Consider the following 19537-nt stretch of genomic DNA (forward strand, 5'->3'; position numbering starts at 1 on the left):
CAGCATAAGCTCGAGGGGCCTGGTTCAGGGGGTCCTGGTGCCCAGCCATAATGGAGCGAAGTTATGAGGAAATGGAGAAAGCAGATGTTTGGTTCTCATTCTCTGGAGAGGTGGATTGGGCATGATGTGCCGCTAATGGTTCTGTGCCGTTTAGCAAAGCTCAGGTGGAGGACTGAATATGAAGAAGGGTCGCAGGACACCACTGGCCAGCTCCACACGCTGTGTCTGACTCCCTGACCGGCGGGAAGCTAGCTAGAGAGGGGCCGGAATCACAGCACCCTCTCAGGCCTCAACAACCACACACCCTTGCTGGGGAGAAAAACACTCCAGATGAGAGTGGCAATATTTGCAACTCGTTCAACAGATAAGTCTGGAGAATAAAGACAGTGATAAACAGCCCCATGGAAATTTAGCGAGCAATACAAACAGGCCTTTCCCTACAAAAGGAAATAAAAGTTGCTCGCAAACCAGCAAAAATGATACTGTTGTTTAATGGGAACTGAGGAGGCACACAATAAAAACAAAAACAGATTCCAAGCCGGGTATCAGTGGCTCACTCCCAGCTGCTCAGGAGGCTGAGCTCTGAGTACCTCAGTCTGCAGCCAGCTCACCAGGCTCCTATTTCCCATTCACTTGCAAAGAAGTCATAAGTGGCACTGTAGCTCTAAATGGTAGAGTGCTAGTCTTAAACAAAACAGCTCAAGGACAGCGTCCAGACCCTGAGTTCAGGCTCTAGGACTGTCACACACACACACACACACACACACACACACACACTCACACAGGATTCGGTGATTATGGACCTGGTGCTGGCTCAAGCGTCTAATAATCTCGTGTACCGAGATGTGTGAGGTTGTAAAGTGGAAACCACATTGTACAGAGCAAGTTGGAATCTTCTCTTCAATTTGTAATCACTCTGCTTTGGATACAAAAATTTCATGTCTTGGTAGTCACTCCAGAGGGCCCAGGAGGTCACTTGGACTTCACTCACTGCATGAGTAAGAGAAAGGCATGAGAAAACAGCCGGTAGCTCCCCAGCAGGGAAACCTGCTGGTTAAATTCATGTGCCTATGGATTGCCAACATCTTGGCTCTTAGTCTCTTAAGTATGTCATTTTTTAGCATAAAATTCAATCTATAGACGTTGGTGGGGTTTGTATGAACGTAGGCCTCTCTGTGCTGGCATGGACAACCATCTTAGAAAATAAAGTGACCAACAATGCAACTAGAGAACAAAACTTGGGAGGCGGGGGTGAGGCCTCCCCAGTGCAGAATACCTGGGAGAGGAAGCGCCACACACAGCAAGCAAGAAAGACTCCACACAATAAGGAGAAGTTTTAGCTGAGCTCTGAGGACCAATAGCTCCCCAGATGCAAAATGGGGCGGATCTTCCGAAGCCGGGCTGTGGGAAGCTGCCTTCTGCATGGACACTGTGTCCATCTCTCCCGAGGGCCGAGCACAGCAAGGGCTCCTCTCCAAGTCTGCATTACGTGTTGGTCGCCCTTGCAAATCCATCCCTCCCGAAGACGGCCAGCCCCCACACAGCAGCTCCCTGAAATGCCCCAGCAGGCTGCTCCACAGCAACCACCTCCGCAGAAAGAACCGTATTAAAACATCACCTGTCCAGTCCATGCGCTAGTGCTTGCTGGCAGAGAGAGCTGAACGGACCAGGCTCCCAGGGGCCTCTGCTGAATGGCTCTGCAGGAGTCTGGACTCTAGGAGAGATAACTAGACAACATAACTGCTTCCACCCCGGGGGAAAGCAAGAAGACAGCTGCAGGCACGTGGCTGGCTAGGCACTCCAGCACTTTAGTGTTCGATAGACGCTGGCCCTGCCATGACACAGCTCTTAATTCCAAATGGGAGCATCTCCTGGGTATGGCTGCTGGATATTCTTCTGCCATTACTCAGGCCTCGGTGGATGTCCAGCTGGTCGGGTTGGGGAAGATGTCAGAGACAGCCCCCAAGTGCTAACTGCGCCATGGAAGGAATGAGGGGCTGCTGGGAGCTTTATGCTTGGCTATGGTGACATCATTCAAGGCTGGCATCACTAAGGCTCCTCCTGGGAGCCCTTTTGTTCTCTCCCCAGTCCCGAGGGGCCGACTTGCTCCCTACCCCCTTGCTCTCACACTTGTCATCTTCCCTCTGCATTCCTTCACAGGACCGTGTTTCCAGCCCCCTCTCCCTCTCTGCCTGACTATGGACACTATAGAGAACTGGGGTTGTTGCTGCCTTATTGAGCTGTCTGAGACGGCAACACTGATCACGTAGACTCCGGCCGGGTTTCATTTCAGTGGCTTCTTTCCTGCTTTCCGAGTGTTAGTCCTTTGGGTCAGTGCGAGGTGGGGGGGGGGGAGGGGAGGTGGAGGCCTGCAGGCCTAGTGCAGAGCAGCACAGAGAGGGCCAGGCCACCACTGCTCCCTGCTCCTCAGTGAGATTTGACACTCCCCCTCCCCAGCCTCCCATGGTGGCCTTAGGGCCAGAGGCTGCTTCCTGTGAGACAAAGCCAGGGCCAGAACAGTCCAAGCCCCAGTGGCTCACACCTGTAACCCTAGCTATGTGGGAGGCCGAGGCTTGGGAGGACTGTGATTTGAGGCCAAACACCAGATGTACACACAAGGCCCCCTCTTACCCAAGATCTGTGCACAATGGCATATGTCTGTCACCCCAGCTATGCAGAAAGCTGAAAATTAGCAGGATCAAAATCCAAGCCAGCCAAGGTAGCTAAGTCCACAAGACTCCATGTCCCCAGAAGCTGAATGTAGCAGCACAGCCCTGTCATCCTGGGTATGAGAGAAAGCCTAAAAATAGGCGGACCACAGTCCGGGTGTGCACTCCAGCAGGGAGCAAGACCCTATCTCTGAATAAGAAGCCCAAACCCACCAATGGCACGGTTCAGCAGCAAAGCACCTGCCTAGCAACCTCAGGGGTCCAAATCTCCAAGTCCCAAGCCAAAACAAACCAACAAAAAGCAAGAACAACTCACCTATAATCGTCAGGCTAGTGGCCATGAGGTGATTCTACTCCAGTCAGTCGCTGCCATGTCTTTGAACTTTGTGTTCCCTCAGGGGAAATGTATGTACTAACACATTGCTCTTTTGAGAGTGTCATTTGGGAAGAAGTCATTTGTTTGCATGCAGTGCTGAAGTTCGAACCCAGGGCCTAAGACATATGTCATGCAGGCACTCTACTACTCTTGAGCTCCTCCCCGACTCTTGAGGCTATCATTGTACCCACTCTCAGGACAGCGTTTTGGTGAGATGAGATTTGAAGTTCCTATCAAGTGACCCAGTGCACCCTGCAGCTTCTTTGCAGATATAATGGCATTGTCCACCAGGAACTGGGAAGAATGAGCCAAGGAAAGTGCTGGTACTCCCATTAAGTGGAATATTATAACGTCATTTGAGATGGGATCTAGAAAGTTCTAGAAAGATCTAGAAAGTTCTCTTAAGATATACTGCGAAGGGAAGGAAGCCAAGCACAGAGCACTGAGCACAGCAGGCTACTATTGGAGGGTGATAAATCCTACAATCTGGGTGAACCTCAGCCACCCTCTGCCTGGCGAAGGAAACCAGCCACAGTAACAGGACAGGAATCCCACCTCGAGGAAGTCCCCAGAGCTGTCTACCTCGCAGCATGGGGAGTAGCCTGGTGGAGCCCCAGGCAGGGGGGCCAGGGAAGCGGGCCAGGTGCCAGCTGTGCCAGCTCAGAGCTGTGTGGACTGATATGGGTGATGCTTGCCCAGCACCGAGTGCTGCAAGCACCTTCAAATGGTGGAGCAGGGTGTTGTTATGCCATGTGTATTTTGCCATGATTGAAAATAAATAATGGCACACTATGTGTGTGCCTGTGGAGCCAATCTCTGAGCAGCTGCCTTGTGGGAGAGGATTGGGGAAGCTAAATGCTGGGAGTGGGAGCTGAACATTGGGGAACTCAGTAGGTAGTACGCCATTACTTTTGTGTGATGCTTGAATTTTGTTTGTGACTGCAGGCAGGTGTCACATTTTTTAATGTCAGGAAAAGGGCTAAATAGAACCAAATAGGCTTGCTTTGGCAACATATAACAAATATATGCTATCTGCTTACATGTAAATGATAGTATGTATTTATATTACTGTATTGCTTTACAAATGTACAGTATGTCTTAGGAAGATATACTTAGCAGTGTATATTTAGCAATCTGTGACCTACTTTGCAAGACTAAAATTCTGCTCTGTTATGGTTAACAGGATTATTGGCTGCGGGGCGGAATGCAACTTGGGCTTGTAGTTTTCCACTGTTACATAAGCAAATACAGCCACCAAACTGCCATATGCTTCACTATTCCTCGACGGTGTGAGACCTTCCCTTTGTACCCACTGTATCCCCCTCCCATCTTTTAAAACAGTTCCGGGGAGAAACCATGGCACATGTTAAGCAGGAAGCTACCCTTGACCGGTTGAGAGGTAGGCAGGTGCCTCTCTTAGGTAAAGCTATGCAATGCACACTGTCCTAAGTGGGAAAGAGGCTCCCTCACCCCCCTGAAGCCAGGGCCCTGCGTTCATGGTCCTGCCTGCCTTGCCTTCATCCCTAAGCTGATTTATGGCTGCACCTTCCTTACATCTGGGCATACAGATATAATGAATAGCAGACCTTAGGTTTTTGCCTGTGTGTGAGAGAAAGGGGGGAGAGAGGCGAGGGGGAAGGGGGGAAGTAGGGAGGGAGAGAGAGAGGGAGAGGGGGAAGAGAAAGAGAGAGAGAGAGAGGTGCACAGAAATTAAAGTTGGGCAGATCTGGGTTTGGGCCCTGTGTTTCTGAGGCAGTGTGTGATCTGTGTAAGCCAGGCCCTTCCTCCCTCGTAGGGCTGTGTGGGGCCTGTGGGGGCCCCTGTGCAGTAAGCCTGCGCCACAGACAGTGATCTGCACTGCCATTCCCACTTAACCATCTACTTCCAACCCACTGAGGAGTTCTGAAGACAGGAGGCGCGCACAGCGGTTCGTGTAAATCTCCACCAGTGCGTGTGAATTTCCAGTTGTCTCCAGTGCTGATTTCTCTCCTGCTGGGCTACAGAATCATAGGACCATGAAGAATGCTGGCTGGGGTCATCAGAGCCCCTGTGCCGTGTTCTGCCTCTCCTGAGTTAGGAAGGAATGGCATGATAAACCTCATTCTGAGCCCTTGTGTGGGAAATCAAGAAACAACAATGCAACTGGGCAGAGTGGGACCCAGAGCCCCTCATCACAGGCTCCTGTGGCCTCAGGATGGGAGACCCCTCTGCTGGGCCAGCCCCAAGGTTCTGCCCCCCGCCTGTGCAACCCTGCACAGGCCCTGCAGGGTCTCCACCACAGGGGAGGCCAGGCGGAAGGGCAGAGCCTACACACTGGCCAGATCTCCCCATGCCAAGAGCCTTATACCACCACAGAGTTTCTGTCCCCATCTAGCCTCTCTTCTTTGGTCTCTGTTGTCCCCTCTCTGGGATTAGAATCAACGCTGTCTGAGAAACCACTCTTCTGTTGCTATTCTGTCTCAGTTGTCAAACCACCTTGCATGTTACAGACTCACAATCAATTTTTTTCTGAAAGGAAGGTAGCTAGAGGCTCTCCTGGCTCTGCTCGTGGCACCCAGCACTGCCACCCCACCCCTAGACAAGGCTGTGGGGAAGTGGCGGGGGGAGAAGAGGACCAGCGGTCACCCTGGCCTTCTAACACTTCAGCGCGAGGAGGGCTGCGGAATTGAAACCATTTTTCAACAAGATGATGTTTTCCATTTCTAGTGTGAACACAGCATTATTCAATTCCCCTCAGCTTGGGAGTCCAGGGAGCCCCCTAAACAGAGTTTACTCGGAGACGAAATTGCAGCCTTTACGCTGATTTCTCAAAGGATGCGGTTCATTCCAGCCTCTTTACTCTCTATTCGGGCTGTTTCCAAGACACCTTAGAATGGCTTTTTCTAAATTGGAGGTCCCCTCGGATGGCCTGGGCTAAACAGCTACGGCTTTAGTGCTTCAGCTTTGAAAGGCTCAGCTCCCGCCCTCTGTCTCTGCGGTCTGAGGGAGGCAGGAGGAGCTCCTGGCAGGCAGGGTTCTTTTTTTCCTATGGGCTAGATGAGCCAAGGAACTGGGAAGAAAGCATGATTCCTGGACAAAATGGGGAGCATTGTTTTGATCCCACATTTGTTTAGATTTTTCATTCCCTGAAGCCCCCCCAAATCTGGTTCTCCTGCCGTGTCGGGTGACAACTCCAGAGGAGGAGAGAGATGCCAGTTAGGATGTCCACCCACCTTTGGCACGGGCCACCTTGGAGTTAGAACACAAGGGCTGGGGCAGAGGTAGGCAGGTTTCATGTGGCTCCCAGGTAACCCAGCGAGGCAGGGGTTCCTTTGGAGGCTTGGTTTTACCAAGGTTCTGGGTCCCCAGTGTGTTTGTAATGAACGAGAGGATAAATATCCTGCCACCCAGAGCTGTAAATTACACATCCTCCTCTTACAGAAAGGGAAACTGAGGTCAAAGGAGGAAGAAGAGTCATGACCAAACAGGTATGCCAGGCAGGGTTGTTAGATCACAAGGCAACAGAAACCAACTTTGGGAGCAGAGGTCAGCAAAGAAAGGCAGGAAGTGGAAGCAGAGGTCGCAGGGTCATTAAGGGCAGCAGGAAAGGTTGGGGTAAGCAGGGATCTGAGTGGTGCAGAGGTGTGGGGCATTGCCCACCCCACTGGCTATACTTGGTCGTGCCTTCCTTGCTTCCTTCTTGGCAGTGCTCGTTGGCCAGAACTGGGAAGGGCTTCTCCCCTGGCTTGCCTCACCAGCCATGCAGAGCAGTTGGTGGACTCAATTGCTCTGGCGTTCAAGCTGGCTTACCACCAGAATTGGCCCTTTATCACAGCTCCGGTTCAGGGGAGAAGATCAATCTCGCAGAAACAAGCTGCCAGGCCGCCGCACTAGGAAATGGGTGGATGTGGACGACAAACATCCACTGCATCAGAGCTGCAAGCTCCTCCCAGCCCTGGCCAGGGCTGCGCTGTCCACGCTGGCTGCTTTTGATGGGGATCTGAGGTGAACCAAGTCGGGATTGGAGAGTCTGCCTGCCACTTGTGGCAGGACAGCCCATCTGACTGGCACATCAGCCCTGGAGACCTCCCACTGAAGCGGGGTGCCATTACCCTGTTACTCAGTGCTGTGTCCCCTGTACGGTCACAGAAGCCCTGGGTGGTGGAGGTTGTGCCTTTTCTTCCACACCGCGGTTCTTTTCAGATCCTCTATTTTCTGTGAGGATGCTTTCGAGGCACTGAAATGTGGCTTTTACTATCCAGGAGGTGCTAAGCAGTTAGGACCCTGGGTTGAGCGGGCAGGGGACAGTCCAGCCAGGATTCTACATCCCCTCCCGGTGGGTCCCTAGAGATTAATGTTCGGGTCTATAGGTGTGAGTTGGGGCTTGGCAGAATTTGACTTTCTGTCAAGCCATAATGACAGATGGTGGGTTCTGGAAGAGTTCCTACAACTGTGTGCTCCGGTGCACCCGCAAGTGAGGTTCGCTCTGTCTGCTCCTCCCTCAGCTAAGATCCGCTCCATGGGCAGGCTGCCCCCTCTGGGGACGGCTGGTGCATGTCACTGGGAAGGAAGCAGCATGTGTGCAGGAGATGGCACTGGAGCATGCCCTGGGCAGCCCCAGGGTGACGAAGCTGGAGGCCACTGCGAGTGCAGGTGCATTCTTCCAACCAATACAAATGTGATGGCCACCTCCTAGGTCTCCCATCACACCCAGGGGACATGAAGGTAACCGAGACCAAATCTCTCATCTCAAAGCTGGCGTCATGGGAGGGAAGGGAGGAAAAGAGCCAAGAAGACAGACAAGATGTGTAGCAGGTACATCTGCCTGGCAGCATGGTGGTGTGGAACCACAGGAGTGGATCGTGTGCAGAGTTGGGGGTCCAAGCATTTGACACCCTCCCGCCCAGAGCAAGAAAATAATCATAAACTCTAGTTCTTCCTAACACTGGCTGCACCCTTAGAACCTTTTCCAAAAGGGAAAAATGACGCAAGAGATCACCACAAGCTGGTTGGGTCTGGGAAAGAGAGAAGATGATCTCTGGGGAGCACTGGAGGCCGAGCTGTTCTGTCGCAGCCCAAGGCGAGGGCCTCAATCGGAAGACAGAGACCGTTAGTGCAAAATCTCCCAGGGTGAGTGTTGCATGCACTCCACATATACCAGCTCCTCAGAGGCAGAGGTACTGGAGTGGCAAGAATTAGACAGTCGCCCCAGCCCCAGCGGAGCCCTGCCTAGGTGGAATATGACATTGCACTGGACTGTAGAGTGAGAGTCAGGGAAAGATGGAGCCCAAAGGCTTGCCAGCCTGTCTGGGCTGGGAAGGTCTCCCTGTTTGCCATGTGTTTAGCACAGCAAACAGGAAGTGAACTGCAGGTGTCTGGGATTCCTTGGGGGTGGCCCTCCCCCCATCCACACAGCAACAGAGATCATGCTGCACCCCTTCCACACACTGTTCATGGCACAAATTCGTGCCAGGAAGACAGGTGCTCGATGAGTGGATGGAGGATGGCGTGGGATGCTGGGTAGACCTTCTGCCTTAAACCCAAAACTTTCCCCCGGGTCCATTCTGGGAACTTTTTGTCTCAGCAGTTGGTACCGCCACCGAGACCCACAGCCCATCAATTACAAACATTAACGGTAAATTACACTTTTGCATAGTTAATTCAGCCTCCTCATTATGTATTTAGTAGAGCTTAGCAGGCATAAAATTCAATAGCGAGCTTTGGAGCGGCTCCAGCATCTGTCCTCTGCGATATTTGGGAAATGCAAAGTTTTCAGAGCGGACTCTCGAGTGTGAGTTCCTTTCTTGGAAGTTCTCCAGTGGGCGCTGAGTCTCCCCTTGCTGTGGGAATCGATCCAACCCTTCTGGAAAAGCTGATAGCTTCAAAGGATGCCCTCTTCTCCAGTGAGGCAGAGATTCTCACTTTCTTCCTGCGCAGGAATTAATATTCACCTGACTAGTGGCAGGAAAGAGAGGAGTGAATGTCAAGACGCTGGGCTCCTGGAGCGGTCACTCATTCATTATGCATTCGGCAAATATTTGCTGCACGCCTCCCGTGGGCATTGAGTGCTGTGTCCCATGGAGGGGATGGGAGGACACACCGCTGCTTCGCTCACACCGGAGACAGAGGAGGCAGAAGATGACCTGCCAGGGCCGGTAAATGCCTGCTACCCCCTGTGGTCTGATGAGCACATGAGCCCTGGTGACAGGAGTCCGTGGTGCACATGAGTGAGCAGTGGAACGGCCTGGGCACTGTGATGGGTGAGCCACGGTGGGAATCGAGTGCAGGCGTCCTGAGAGCAGGGACGTGGAGGGGCCCTGAGGCGTACAGGGGCCTGAGGCACAATGACCCGGGCTGTGATAGAGAAGGAGGTCTGGGGAGCAGTCCCTAGGTTGGAGGTACATCGTCTGACAGGATAGCTTGGTGCGGGAGGGCCGCTCTTCCCACACCACCCTGCTTCTCTGCGGCGTTGCACCCCAGGGGTCTTGGGAGAGCTCCCGGGTGCCCTAAGACCCCTCTGGCTGTGGCAGTTCCTCGGTGTCATTTCTGCACATGCCATGACTTCTCAACAAGCAGAAGCCAAGCACATGGCCGTGGGGAATCAAAGGGAAGGAGGAACGGCCCACCTCTTGCCTGGAGGTACAGCAGAGCCCCTTTGTGAAGGGAAGGGTAGGATCTGAGATTGTTAACTGTCCACCATAGAGATGCCCACCTCCAGGAGGACAGAAGTCACTTGCAGTAGCCACACGAGGCCCCAACATGGAGACCAGGTCAGCCCTCCGAGGCTCTAGCCCCTTACCTCTCTCCAGCCATTTCCACCCTCATTTACTTTAGGGAGGAGTCTACAGAGTATTTTCCCCAGATCTTATTTTTTTTCACTTATGCCCAAATCAAAACTTAACTTCCCAGTGGGCTGCTGCCGTTGTTTTCAGAGCCAGTGAGTCTCTCCAGAGACAGGGATCCCAAAACAGAGAAGGCCTGCCACCCAGCCGCTGGGTTCCAAGCTGGCGAGGTTGTAGCAAAGAAGATGGTTAAGATGCTGGTGTTTCCCTCCGACTCTCCTGTGTGGCAGTGATGTACGACTGGGGTTGCTCCTGCTTGGTAGGGTGGGGATGCCCAGGTTACTTACGAGGGTTGCGATTTTGTTAAAAAAAAAAAAAAAAAAAAAGTAGACCCCTGCCTGCACCATGGTGTTTGTTCAGCAAAGGGCTCTCTTTCTTTTATCCACCCGCTTCCTTAGGCATCAGGGACATGGGAAGAGAGAAGCGAAAGGTTGTTGGTTTGCTTTTTCAAGTCCATACTTGGACTGTTTAGAAACAGAGCAGCTTTCCTATGCTTGGCTCATTGCTTGCCCTTTATTGTCCCAGCTTCTGAGTGCTGTGTGCTGTGTGCAGGGAACAGGAGAAAAGGGGGACCCCCTCTGCAAAAGGCCCAGCCCTGCCTCTCTGCCATGCAGGCTGGACAATGGGCTATAATCTCAGCTAACCCTAAGTCTTTCCCGGGCACACCGCGTGGGACAATCTAGGGCAGTGTCACTTGGGTTTTTGGCCTCGGAGACTGTCATCTCTAGACCTGGTTTTGTTGTGGGTTCTGGCTTTGTAATCTCCCTTTGTGCACACCTATTCTTTTCCTTCCTTTACTCCATCATTTCTGGTCATGTCGAGGCATATGTTCAATCTTCTTTCCTTCTTTCCTTTAGCAGTGAGCCTGGCATGTTTTCTGTTGCTCACACGCACAGGTCAGGGCCGTGGGGAGCTCCTGGAGAGAGCAGGTTCCCTGTGCAGTGGGAATGGAAGGAAGGCTGGGCCCTCCTTCTGCGGAAACGCATGTGACTCAGAGTGAATAAACCCAGCCTTGGGCAAACCGCTCTGCTGCAGAACAGCTCTCCTACCAGAAAGCTCGGCCCTTCACTTTCTGAGCCCTGCAGTGGCTGATAGCTTTAAAGCCCAAATACCTCGCTGCCCCCCATAGTGGAGAAGTAACATCCTTCGTGGGCCTTTTGTTTGTTTGTTTGTTTTAACACATTTTAGACTCCATTTTCTCACCAGTGAGAGTCCAATAGTCAAGAGGTTTGGTAAATTGGGTCCCCAGTGATCCAAAGTTTGTTGTGACTATTGGGAGAATTTATTTGCTTTCGAGTAAGAGGGTTTGGTTTGTTTGGGTTTTTTTTTAAGCCAGTTTTGAAATTTTTCTTTCAAGAGTGACTGCAGTAAATTCACAGTATTGATCTTAGCGAGTCACCTAAGTGTGTAAATTCCTCTCCTTATTACTGCAACAACTCCGCCGTCCCCACTGAGCTGCTGCCTGGCTCTTGGCCAGCACAAGGAAAGGCATGGCAAAGACTGGTCAGCCCGGGGACGGGTGAGGCTCTGCCACAGACAGACCTGCAGGTGGACTCCCTGGGTCCCTGCATGATGTCAAGCTGTATCCAGGGATCCAGTGTGACTGCCGGCTCTGCTCACAGAATTGAAGGAATCTGGGCTCACAGAGAGTAATGGGGTCTTATCACTCCCAAGGGAGACCTGGGCCACCTTAAAGAGCACATCTCCTCCCAGGCCCTGCCAGCCACCCCTATAGTCTCTGGATGCAAACTCAGAATCCAGTCCTACTAAAGATGTTTGTGGAGCTTCTGACTGAACATGGCCTCCTATCTTAGAACCTCAGCCCCACACAGCCTCTGATCTCACATAGCCCCTCTGCCCCCATGCAGCCTCCCATCCTTACACAGAGATGCTCTGTAGTGTCATTGGGTTATGGCTGAAAGTGTAAAGTTCTCCTATAATAAAATCCAGTGAGCTTAGAGAATGACTATAGTTCCCAGCTCATCCGGGACAATCTTTCACTCTTCAGCGCTCACTGGGCAGATGTGCGAGAAATGAAGTGGAAATTCCCCTTAGGCATAACAGAGCTGGGACCAGAAACACCAGATAGCTTTCCACCAGTCTCCACAAAGCATGGCCTGGGCAGGGCTTGCTTCCTCTAGAGGCCCCATGGTGCCTGTGTTCCTTAGAGACAGATAAGGGTTGGGTTGACTCCTAGATCGGTCCTGTCCTGGGCCACAGATTGTGACCTTGAGGCTTGCAGGGATTGATTTCATCCGGTGGGTCTTCCTCCTCTGACCTATTATTCATGGCCATACATTCCCAGGTACCCATGGGCACCAAACAGCCTCTTCCTCTCTCCTGTGCCCTCAGCAGGCATGCACCCCTGGGCCCCCAGGGTAGGTTCTTCATGCCCGGAGCTGTGCCCAGATCTCGGGCACAGATCTTGGCCACTGACTCTTACCAACACAAGTGGTCCAGCTTAATCAACATGTATACTGGTTAGTGGCTGTTGGTTGATCAACATTGGTCCACCCTGAAGAATTTTTTTGCCCAGATTCATACCTCATGGGTGAGGCTCTCCCCCAGTGCTCTGCACCCAAGCTTGTACGTGGTTTCAAGTTCCAGGAACCCATGAAGCCTGGACATGTGGTTTCTTGGTCTTCCAGTTCCCAGTGTCATTACAAGGGGGAGGAGGGGCTCTGGACAGGGCACCGATGGCCATTTCTCCCCCCTTCCAGAATGGGGGGGGGGGAGCTCTGGACAGGGCACTGAAGGCCATTTCCTCCCCGCTTCCAGAAGCAGCAGTGCCTTCAGTGAGGTGGTGCAGATGAACTTTGAAGTTGCCAGCGCCAGCAGCCTCTCGGGCACACAGCCCATCACCTGGCAGGTGGAATACCCCCGGAGGGGGATCACAGACATCGCAGCCTCGGAGATCTTCGTCAGCCAGAAGGAGCTGGAGGGCATCGTCCCACTCGCCATGGTAAGGTGTGGCCCGGGCGGCTGGGCATCCCACCCACCACACCCCTGCCTCCTCATCCTCCCTCAGTCCCATTCCTTGCTACCCAGGCCCCGTCTTCCCGCAGCCTGGATGTTGGCACAACTCATGTCTTTAGCTCAGCCTCATAGCATGGCCAAATTCCTATTTGCTTACTTTTTTCTTGAAGTCCCCTCTAGCCCCCCATTTTTTTTTTTTGCCTCTGGCTTGATTTTTCTGCCATATGGTGACAGAAAGTTGTGTGTTCACCTTTGCACTCCATACCTGAATTCTACTGCGTACCAGCTCCACCAAGGCAGCATTACTCTGTTAGCACCTGGAACGAAGTCTGGCACTCAGTAGGTAGTGTTGGAGAATGCATGAATGAATGCATGAATGAATGAACGGTGCACTGTCTTCCCTATTCAAACAGAAGTCCCAGGAGGCTGTTGTTCCTACCCTCTGAGCACCAGCGCTGTGCACAGTCCCCACCAAATAGAACGTGGTCCATCAATACTTGTTGCCTGAATTAATGCAGCCTGCAGGAAGACAAATGGTTCTTATTGTGGGTTCTTTGATTACAGTGCCAAGGCAAACATTAAAAATTGTCAGCCTCTATTCCGCAGTCCCATAATTACGCCATCATTTGAAGCAGGTTAGACCATCGATCTGTGAATAAATTAATAATCCATTTGCGCCATTGTCTCAGGGGTATTTTGTAGGAAGATACGAAGGATGCATGTGTGTGGACTAGTTTTACAGACTTGTACGCTGCACATTCATTTTCCAAATGAGAAGAGAGATCAGGAACTGCCCAGCCCGCTGTGTGCGGCGCATGTTAATCAGTCTTAACAATTAAAACCAAAGCACAATTGCACTCACCTGAGGCATCTGACAGCAGTCCAAACCGCAGGCCTAGGAGGAGGAGAGGACATGCTGTCGGGGTGAGAGGGGGCAGGGGAGATGGGGAGTCCGCTCTAAGCCTATCTGCAAAGTTCTCCAAGCCTCCCTGCTTCTGTCAGAGAAACAGGTTCCATCAAGCCACTGTGCATTCCTTTGCCTAACATTCAGGTGTTAACACGAAACCCAAGGCTTTGATTTCTGCTGTGCGTGTGCCAGAGCCTGAAGTGACTTCGTTAGTGAGCAGCCTGGGACTCAGGGCATCCCTCTCATCTCCTTCCCTCGGAAGGAGCTTTGGGAAGGCAGGGTTTATCTTCCTCTTCCCTGACAATTACCGCGGAGCTGAAGGGTGTGCGGGTCGCTCACAAGAATGACAGAGATCACCATACGCAGAATGAGTATTTCAAAGCGCGTGCTGTGATCCGATGTGAACCTCACTTCCCAATGTGCCTCACATCGCCTCAGACACTTGCCTGCTAGTGTGAGGACAGTGCTCCCAAGGCCCCGTGTTACACGCAGCAACGGTAGGGCAGAGACGGCGGCTTCTGAGAGCACCGAGCCCCCGCTGTGCCTGGAGCAGAGACCATGGCAGCCATGGCCTCACATACCAAGAATTCTTGAAAGAAAAAATGAAAGGGAGCTGCTAATGGAATTTCATTTTTGAGAACCTTAGGTGGGTGCCCATTTGAATGAGAATTAATCTTGGTATTTTGCTTTATAAATTAATATAAGGCCAGCTAGTTGAAACGAGATTTTTCCCTCTGTCTGGAGTTTATAAAGGTCAGAATCCACGCGCTCATTTATTCCTTTGAAAGGTGTTCCCTTTCCTTCCATGTGCGTGCACACACACGCACGTGCAAATAAGTTCCTTCCAAGAGTCAATCTGTCACCATTACACATGAACCCAGCCCTCTGGATGACCAGGGATGGTGTGAGAGCCCTTGGTGACATGCCCTTCCGTCCATAAATCTGAAGAGAACTTCAGGCACACCAGAGCCCCCACTCTCTGCCCAGACCAGGCAACCTGGACAAGATGTGTCTGCCTCCCGCTGACGCGACGTCTGCCTAGGCGTGGGACTGCTGGATCCCAGTGGTTCTGCTTGGAGATTTTGGTGCTTGTCTTGGGGTTGTCGGGAGGGCTACTGTGCTCTGCAGCACCTATGTCTTAGAATGGGTACCATGTGCCGGACACTCCACGCCGTCCCCCAGGCTAGATGGGGTGGCGGGGACGACCCTCGCTGCACAGGTGAGGGACTCGGTGGGAGAATGCCCCCCTGGAGCCATGATGGCTAGTCAGGACGGCCCCAAGGTCGGGCCCTGTCTGCCTACCCTGTCCTCCCTCCTGTACCCATGTCAAAAGCCAAGCCCAGCGAGAGGCTATACACAGCCTAATCCTACTTTGCACCACGACCCTTTCCAAATCATTTTCTGCCTCATTTCTAAGATATCCCTCTATCTCCCTCTTCCTACCACATGTCCCTGCCTCGGGGCAAGAGGTACAATGAGGCCTCCTCGCTGTGGGTGCCCCAGTCAGCTCCCAGTGTTGGCGAAGGTCAAGTTCCCAGCACCAACCACGGCCACGTTCATGGGGGAATATGGGCCTTCCCCTGCCCCTGCCCTTTTGCAGCCACCAGTGTCTAGGCAGGAGCACTGGGCATTTCAGGGCCAGAATAAAAAAGTCACTCATAGTGTGGATGCGTTTTCAATTGAGAGTATTTATAAAGTAAGTTTCCTGCAGAGAAACACTATGCCTTCATTTTCTCAAAACCAAGCAAGCTCCTAGTTCTGCATGGCTACCTGGACTTGGGACTTCTGTCCTCAGCCCTGGACAGAGGTTGAAGAGCTAGACTGGGTGCCTTTCCTGGTTCTGGCTGAACTACAAAGTCACAGTCCCATCCCTGGCATGAGCTCTGCCCTGTACACTTTATAAGATGCTTTCCCCTGCCCCACATGGCAGGGATGTTCTTGGGAACATTCCCCAAACATTGTGGTCACCCCTTCCCCTGCCTCCTCCCTCTCACCCCCATTGAGAGTGTGTCTGTGCAGTCCCAGGAGCCCGGCCCATGAAGAGTAACTGCAGAAACAAGCAAGAATGCCTGGGGCTTGGAGCTGCCAGGTTTGGAAGTTCTGTGAAATCAAAAGTGACCAAATCCCCTTGAGTCTCATCTCCACAATGGTAAGAGTCAACATTATAAGGGTGGGCATGGTGTGAACTGCTTCCTGTGCTTGGGTTCAGTTCATTTAATCCTCTTCACACCTGCCCCCATGGCCTGGAGCTGGTGCCTTATGAGCGAGGGCATGGAGGCCTGTGGGTAGAGTTCGTGTACCAGCCTACCCAGCCTGGGAAGGGAAGATAGGGGTCAGAACTCACATCTCTCTGACGCCCGAGTCTATCTGATCTACTACCACACCTCCAGTCATGGTATTAGGATGAAGAAGAGACAGTGAGTGATGATGATGGCATTGATGATATTGGTGATTGGTTATATTGTGGTGATGGTGATGATGGTGGTAATGATGGTGATGAAGGTGATGATATCAAAGTGGTGATGGTGGTGATATGAAGATGGTGATGACGATAATGATGGTGATGAAGGTAGTGATCATAATGATAGTGTTGACAGTAATGGGAATGGTGCTAGTCATGGTGTTGGTGGTGATAGGTTGGCCGCTTGTCGTAACAGCCCAAACCAGATCTGATAAGAAGACAGTGCTTTGACACAAAAGATGTCTTTGACCCCTCCATGAGTTGAAGAGACTGGTTTCTCTCTTTCCCTGGGCTCATAAATGCAGCCAGAGAACGGTTCCCCAAAGTGAAGGCCCGAACGCCAGCAACTAGAGCCTCATGGGAGCACTGTGACTTCCTGTTGTGGGGACTAGCCCTCATGGGAGCACTGTGACTTCCTGCTGGCCCTCATGGGAACACTGTGACTTCCTGTTGTGGGGACCAGCCCTCATGGGAGCACTGTGACTTCCTGCCATGGGGACTGACCCTCACAGGAACACTGTGGGGGCACAGTGACTTCCTGCCATGGGGACCGGCCCTCACGGGAGTACTGTGACTTCCTGCTGTGAAGACCAGTCCTCAGGGGAGCAGCGTGACTTCCTGCTGTGGGGACCAGCCCTCACAGGAATACTGTGACTTCCTGCTGTGGGGACCAGTCTTCAGGGGAGCATTGTGACTTCCTGCTGTGGGGACCAACCCGCACGGGAACACTGTGACTTCCTGCCATGGGGACCAGTCGCCACTGTTCACTTGGGGATGAGGAAGTCCCTGGAACATGGGCTGCCAGCTTCCCTCGTGGATGGTCTCTGGAACGCGGGGTGAAGGGGCCACCCTTCCTCTCACTGCAAAGAGGACAGGGGGGTTCTCGGTGTAGTGGCCCCTCATGGTTACCTAACAATCCATCTCACTGCAAACGGAGATTGTCAACTGGAAGAAAGTCCTTTGTCTGGCTCTGACTCCTAATGCTGTGCTGCTGGCTCACACCTGTAATCTAGGAGGTAAACATTGGGAAGATTTCAGTTCAAGACTAACTCAGACAGAAAAATCTGTGAGCCTCCATCTCCACACCCAAAACTGGGTGATGTGGGCCTGTCATCCTAGATCAAGCAGGAAGTGTAAAATAGGCAAAAAAAAAAAGCAAGACCCTGGCTCAAAATATACCCAGAGCAAAGGGCTGGAGGCTTGGCCCAGGGGAAGAGCACTTCCTAAGCAAGTGGGAGGCCTGAGCTCAAATCCTAGTACTGACAAAAGACAAAATGGTTAACTTGGTTTTTCACAATTGTCGGTTGGGAAATTTCACACAAAGAAACCTAGATTCCTGGCTTCTCTTAAAAGAATGGAATCAGGGCTGGGGATATAGCCTAGTGGCAAGAGTGCCTGCCTCGGATACACGAGGCCCTAGGTTCGATTCCCCAGCACCACATATACTGAAAACGGCCAGAAGCGGCGCTGTGGCTCAAGTGGCAGAGTGCTAGCCTTGAGCGGGAAGAAGCCAAGGACAGTGCTCAGGCCCTGAGTCCAAGGCCCAGGACTGGCCAAAAAAAAAAAAAAAAAAAGAATGGAATCAGCAGATGCCAGTGACTCCACCTATAAATCCTAGAGACTCTGGAGGCTGAGATCTGAGGGTCATGGTTCAAAGCCAGCCCAGGAAGGAAAGTCCATGAGACTCTTATCTCCAATGAACTGCCAGAAAGCTGGAAATGGCACTGTGGCTCAAAGTGGTAGAGTGCTATCAGTGGCCAGGTTCTGAATTCAAACCTCATAACTGGCAAAATAAATAAATAAAGGCATGGAATCTTTGTCAGGGCAGGAGAATGGGCCTGCAGTGGCTTCTCCCAAGCGGTCACATCACTCCGTGGTGTCATTCCAACCTCTGAAGCCGTCTCCAGTGAACTGATGTGCATAATCAGAGCACAGTACAACTCACAGGAGGTGCTGGGTAACCTGACCATTTACTTGGCCCACTTAGTAATTGTGCTGCCCACTCCAAGTACTGAAATCATGGGGCCATGAAAGCGAAGCCAGGGTGCATGTGGGAGCAAGGACAAGCCCCGGGGACATTCTCTCAGTCACACAGGTCCATCCCAATGGCTCCCTGCCTGTGAGAGAACAGCCTGAGTAAACCCGTGGGGAGGGGACCCGTGGGGGTGCGGTGGGGGACTGGGAGGGAAGGAGCAGAGCCGAGATAGATCTTGACCACAGGGAATGGCTTCACAGCTGCCAATTTGCCTTTGACTATTGACTGGCACCAGGGGCCACATGAAGTGTATCTTAGTACCATTGCTTTTTAAAAAAGAAACAGAAGGAAAGCTGTAGCTCAGCCTAGCCCACTGCCCAGGACCGATACCGTGCCCCATGGAAGAGATCGGGGCTGAGGAGGTGGAGGAAGACAGAAGCTCAGAGGCTCTTGGGCTTGGGGGCACTTGAAAACCCCCCAGGGAGACTCCAGATGCTTGAGGCAGCCCTGGAATTGGGCCTTGGCCTCTGCCGACACCCCCTTTACTCAGTTGCACAAGCACCTTGCTGACACAGGCCCAGCATCTCCTCAGCAACAAGACCACAGCCCTGGCTCTCATGCCCCCCAGGCCTCCTCTATCGGATTGTGTCACACGAGTCCCCCAGAGACCTGTGGCTCTGGCCCTGCTTGCAGATCAATTTGGCTCCGTTCAGGATTAAGGTGAGATCATGATGGAGGAGGGTGAGCCGCCCACACGGTGCCCTGGGAGGAGACAGAACAGGAGGGGACAGATACCTCTGAGGACACAGGCTGGAGGGCCATGCCTACTCCCTCAGGAGCAGGAAGTTCTGGAAACCTCGAGCCCCCAGGAGAGGGAGGGAGGGTCTTCCCCTGAGCCTGCACGGAGATCAGAGCCCACCAACACGGGCACGCTGGGCTTGTGGCCTGCAGAACTATGAGAGGATGTCCTGTCTCGTAAGCCACCAAGGCTGTGGTGCTTCATCAGGGAATCCAAGACTCCTCCAAACAGAGGAAACTGAGGCATGGAAGGGAGGATTCCCCAGGGACACGCACCTTGAGAAGACTGCAATTGCCTCCAGGCACTGACTCTTGGCTACCCTTCCTCCTGGGAGCCAGCCAGGCAGAGGTTGGTGAGTGGAGGAGGCCATGGAGCTACGTTGCTGCTGACACCACCTCCCTGGGAAACCATGGTGCCCACAATGCCCTCCACAGTGCCCATGATATCCTCCACAGTGCCCACACTGCCCTCCACAGTGCCCACAGTCTAGAACCCCGCCACTCTTACGTGGACGGCACACAGTCTGGAACCCCACAGCTCCCACGTGGACAGC

The 19537-nt window shown here is 52.6% G+C and overlaps 1 protein-coding gene across 1 annotated transcript in view; it reads left to right on the top strand.

Moving 5' to 3' along the window:
* The window catches only part of Tmem132c (transmembrane protein 132C), a 175670-nt gene that overhangs the window by 139868 nt on the left and 16265 nt on the right, over positions 1 to 19537 (top strand). The window contains exon 4 of the mRNA XM_048343136.1: positions 12645 to 12828. Within this exon, the coding sequence (XP_048199093.1) occupies positions 12645 to 12828 (184 nt within the window). The remainder of the gene's footprint in view (positions 1 to 12644; positions 12829 to 19537) is intronic.

This window comes from Perognathus longimembris, chromosome 3 (assembly GCF_023159225.1).
Source record: "Perognathus longimembris pacificus isolate PPM17 chromosome 3, ASM2315922v1, whole genome shotgun sequence".
In the NCBI taxonomy this organism is placed as follows: domain Eukaryota; kingdom Metazoa; phylum Chordata; class Mammalia; order Rodentia; family Heteromyidae; genus Perognathus; species Perognathus longimembris.